We start from the raw sequence: 4,572 nt of genomic DNA, 5'->3' as shown, positions 1-4,572 counted from the left end.
CAATAATCCTGTGACGTTCAACGTTCAGTTATCAAATATACTTTGAAGGTCGGGCGCACACAGATTGATAAAGATAATATTTACCGTCCCTGAGATGGTTAAATGTTGACACACTAAAACGGGTCAAGTGCTACTCGACAGGTCATTGAGGGCATATAGCAGCACACTGCTTTCATCGCCTTAAGGCCATAACATCTCTCAAGGCCACAGGAGCTCTCAAGGCCTCAAAATCTCTCAAGGCCACAAGAGCTCTCAAGTCCTCAAAATTTCTCAAGGCCACAAGAGCTCTCAAAGCCTCAAAATCTCTCGAGGCCACAAGAGCTCTCAAGGCCTCAAAATCTCTCGAGGCCACAAGAGCTCTCAAAGCCTCAAAATCTCTCGAGGCCACAAGAGCTCTCAAGGCCTCAAAAGCTCTCAAGGCTACAAGAGCTCTCAAGGCCTCAAAATCTCTCAAGGTCACTCGTACCCAGAGTTCGTTTCGGGACATCACCAGCCACGGCCATACAGAAGCACCGCTTTCGAGCAATCATGATCTGCTCGCCAGCCAACATCGAGAAATGAACTGAGCTTCCCGAGGCTCGAAACTACGGTTAATCCTCTCATCCCGGGCCTATACTTTCAAAAAAAGTATCTCTAAGTTCATCAGCCAATCACTGACGGCCTTTCAAGCAAAATCCACCAATCATAGACAAGAAAATAGAGCATAAGTACTTACGTTCACTTCGCGAGTTTTGAAAGTATGGCCCCTGGTGACTCTACCACTGCGCTACTGCAGCAGTGAACGTCACTTCCTCCAAAGCGATGATTTATCAATGTTACCGAAGGAAACTACACTTTAAATACACGAGGATTCAAAATACCGATAAGAAAAGAGCTAAAGCTTCTAGAGTATTCTTAGAATCGAGTTCAATTCATTATTGAACTGTTTGGCAATAACGGCTGGTTTCGTAACTGGTTTTTAACGTTCTCTGATGACATTGAAACATTTCAGATGAAAAAATCTAGAATTCATATACTGAAGTAATGTGACATATGATGTAAACCACTCTTAGTAATGCCCCTAATTTAGATGGAGGCATATCTAGGTGACGAGAAAGTAATATGCATGGACCATTTATAATTGTAGCAATTTGTAATTTTATAATTGTAACAATAATAAACTATATTAGACCATTCAATGGAGTTCCTAATTCATAGACTCGGCACCATTCCAGGAACTAGGTTGACCCAAGCTTCATGCTTGTCAATTTCCAACCGATACAAAAAAATGTGTTCACCGTCACAAACGTCATATAACAGTTTATTTGCCGCTCACCGTAATATAACCGATTATTTGGCGCATACCGTTATATAACTTTTTATTTGCCAAGAGGCAAATAAAACCGATTTCATAACCGATTATTTGCCGTATACCGTTATATAACCATATATTTGCCGCATTTCATAACCGTTTATTTGCCGCATACCTTTATATTATGTTCAATCAATAACCATGTCATTCACGTGAAGTCGCCATTCCTTATTCTGAAACTATGATTTAAGTTCAGAAATAATGCGGCATTTAAAAACGGCACACACGCTTATGCTAAAAATTATCTATAGCTGATATTCTTACAATACGATATAGTACAATATGGTATATATAATGATATAGCACAATAATTGTCATAATTTTTAAAATTTCCATATAAAAACTTCTCAACAAAGATTGTTACAGAATACACTCGTAAAACGTACACTGAATAAAATTAATACAAAGGATCAAACATTATTAATTTCAATTACTTTTTGTTAAACATGCAATGCAAGATTTCAACAATGATGGAGCTTTCAACCGAAATATTTTTCCTTTCTCCATAGTGACTGTTTACAGATTTGAAGTAATCTGACCTTCCCATTTACGAGTTTGTTTCTTCTCATGTACTAAGATTAAAGTCGTGGACACCTTCTCGCTTGGAAGCACTTAGTTTCGACTTGTCTGCGTTATAAGCCCGGAGGATATCAACCAGGATCTTGGTACACGAAGGTGTTAACCTCAAGCTCAATTCTAGGTACAGAGTTCAAGAACAGCTAAATATCTAATAGTTAAAAAATTCGTAGGAATACTTTTAATGAACGCGTCCCATGCAGCAATGGCCTGGAATGATTATTTATTATTCAAAGTTACATGTTAATATCCCATTACTAAAGTGCTAATTTAGTATCTAAATGTATCATTCTTGTCTTTTCTATCCCATTTGAGTATCGAATTACGTGCATCACGGATTGATGAATTAGTTATACGCTTACAGAGGCAAATCAATTGAATACTTAGAATCGAATTCCTTGCCCCAAATCGCGCACGAGATCTTTGTCTCGAGGTCCTTGTCTGTGGGTATCGTAGGCGCGGACTCTTTGTCTTGTGGCATCCACGACTATAAGAACAGCTCGGCGCTCCACGTGATGGGAGAGAGAAGGTAGCTACGGGACAAGCTCTTCATGAACGACGTTCTGTAAGGAATAAAAAAAAACTTTTTATCTGGGAGCGCAGGCATTTTACAAGATTCATTTCGCTTCTTCACCCTGATTGGTCCCAGGTATTGACAGCAGTTTGTATTTTGTGTAAGAAGAATATAACACCTGGAAATTTGCGCAAATAAATTTGAAAAGGATGTTGTACAAGAAAAGAGCATCAACTTGCTTCTTTTGGGTCATCAGAATTTTTGGAGCGCTGCCATTCAAGCCAAAATGTCAGGATGAATGCAATGGGACTAAAAATGTCGAATGCACGGTGAAGCTTCAAAAGAACAAGTACTGGGAGTCATGGAGCGCATTCTGGACGTTGACGATACTAGCTGTCATGGTGGTGGATACGTACTACGCAGCGACAGATCCTCGCGGCAAGTTAGTCGGCTGTAAGACGATGGTCTTCGCTCACATGAACTGCGACATTACGACAGGCGTGACCGTAGCTCTTCTCCAGATGATCTTTTGGCGACAGAGTGACCAGCTGGCACAGATTTGGAATCATGTCAATTCCCTAGGACAAAAAGTCAGCTTGAACTATGCCTTTACAGCAGTGTTGGCATTCATCATCATATTTCCCGCTGCTGCAAACGCTATAGTTTACATACTATTCTTGAGGAATTACACACCAGCGATATCGCTAGTAGCCGCGTGCTCGAAAGCGATGTTGATTGCCTTCTTTTATCTTATTCTTGCAATAATATATCATCATGGAATGCAAATAACTGGCAGCTACCTGATGACTGTTCTACAACCCATCACAGAAACCTTCAAGAAAGAAATGGAAAATCGAAGCCACCGAATAAATTGGCATTCGCCAAATGACGTTGAGAACAACCAAACCAAAATTTCCAATATACAGCCTCTCGATTACCAAAATACCAGGAGCACGAAGTCGGAAATTGGTAAGAATCGACGATTATTGTTACCCATTTTAGTAAAGAACGCATGGCATGAAACAGAACTGCAACTCATGAAGGATGAAATCCTTGACGCCTACTGCCTCCTGGCCGACATCAAGACCTACTGCGAGCGACCCCTGGCGGTGGTTATGTATTGCCTCATCATTTGGTTGTTGACGTCGGCTTTTTACTTGACTTTATGGCCAGTCATGAAGATTCAGCAGCGAATTGTTGGCAGCAGCCACTTGGTTGTTGCTGTGGTTCCACTTTTTTACCTACTCAATTCGAATCACTGCCTCCGAAAACAAGTGAGTTGGGGGGCCCTCAAGTTTTATGATCCATTTTAAAGATTGATGGTAAATTTATCCGACTGTAGGTGATAGTATTTTAATTTTACTTTAATTCCAGTAGATAGGTACTTTTTCGCTTATATTTTTCTGTGGTAAAGAGCTCTGTGATACTAAATGAGAGCAATGAATTAACTATTCTCCACTTGCTTCAATTTAAACTGTCAATTGAATAACTTCTTGTTCCTTCCAGCTGTACCACATGAAGTGGATGCTCACCTACCTCGCACATCGCAAGACAAATACTTACGAGTATAAAAAGGAACAGGTATGAATGTATTAAGTGCAGGAAACCATTTTAAAATAACTTATTTGTTTACGCTGTGTCCGCTACGCTTCATCGGGTCCTTACTATCTGTGTGAGATACTTTCCATAAGGAGCGCAGCCGTGCACCGCCAATTATGTGCATCAATCAGCCCTGAATGGAACACTTAGTATCATTCTTTGAGGCCACCAATCAGCCGCGAATTGAAACTGCTATCATTAACCAGCCTAAAGCATGAGTTATTTTTATATATTATTTGTATTACACCACCAAACACGGGAGCGAATAGTCTGGATTGTTATTACTGTTCACCACTTAACGTTTCATTGAAGCATTACTTCATAACCATACCAGCCCTCGGACTGTAACCATCGCATGACGTAATGCGAAATATCAGCTTAGTTCTCCTTTGGAGTTGCAAGAAACATGCCCTGCACCACAGGGCCGCAGATCGAAAATGATTTACGTGACATCGTCGAATTTCGCCGCATTCAGCTCGCACCATCTGAAGTTAGGTTTCGGATAGTACAGTTGGGTCCCAAGATCAATCGT

The 4,572-nt window shown here is 40.5% G+C and overlaps 1 protein-coding gene across 1 annotated transcript in view; it reads left to right on the top strand.

Annotated features, from left to right (window-relative positions):
• LOC125179009 overlaps positions 1-4,022 on the top strand; it is a gene marked incomplete at its 3' end in the record, with an annotated part of 8,326 nt that extends 4,304 nt beyond the window's left edge. The window contains exons 2-5 of the mRNA XM_047884035.1: positions 211-471; positions 2,292-2,456; positions 2,698-3,715; positions 3,948-4,022. Coding sequence (XP_047739991.1) covers positions 211-471; positions 2,292-2,456; positions 2,698-3,715; positions 3,948-4,022 — 1,519 coding nt within the window. The remainder of the gene's footprint in view (positions 1-210; positions 472-2,291; positions 2,457-2,697; positions 3,716-3,947) is intronic.
• Positions 4,023-4,572: the final 550 nt, after the last annotated feature.

The sequence above is a fragment of the Hyalella azteca genome, unplaced genomic scaffold (assembly GCF_000764305.2).
Source record: "Hyalella azteca isolate HAZT.00-mixed unplaced genomic scaffold, Hazt_2.0.2 contig14362, whole genome shotgun sequence".
Lineage (NCBI taxonomy): Eukaryota > Metazoa > Arthropoda > Malacostraca > Amphipoda > Hyalellidae > Hyalella > Hyalella azteca.
Note: the sequence above shows the minus strand (reverse complement) of the source record. Positions and strands in the feature narration are given on the sequence as shown.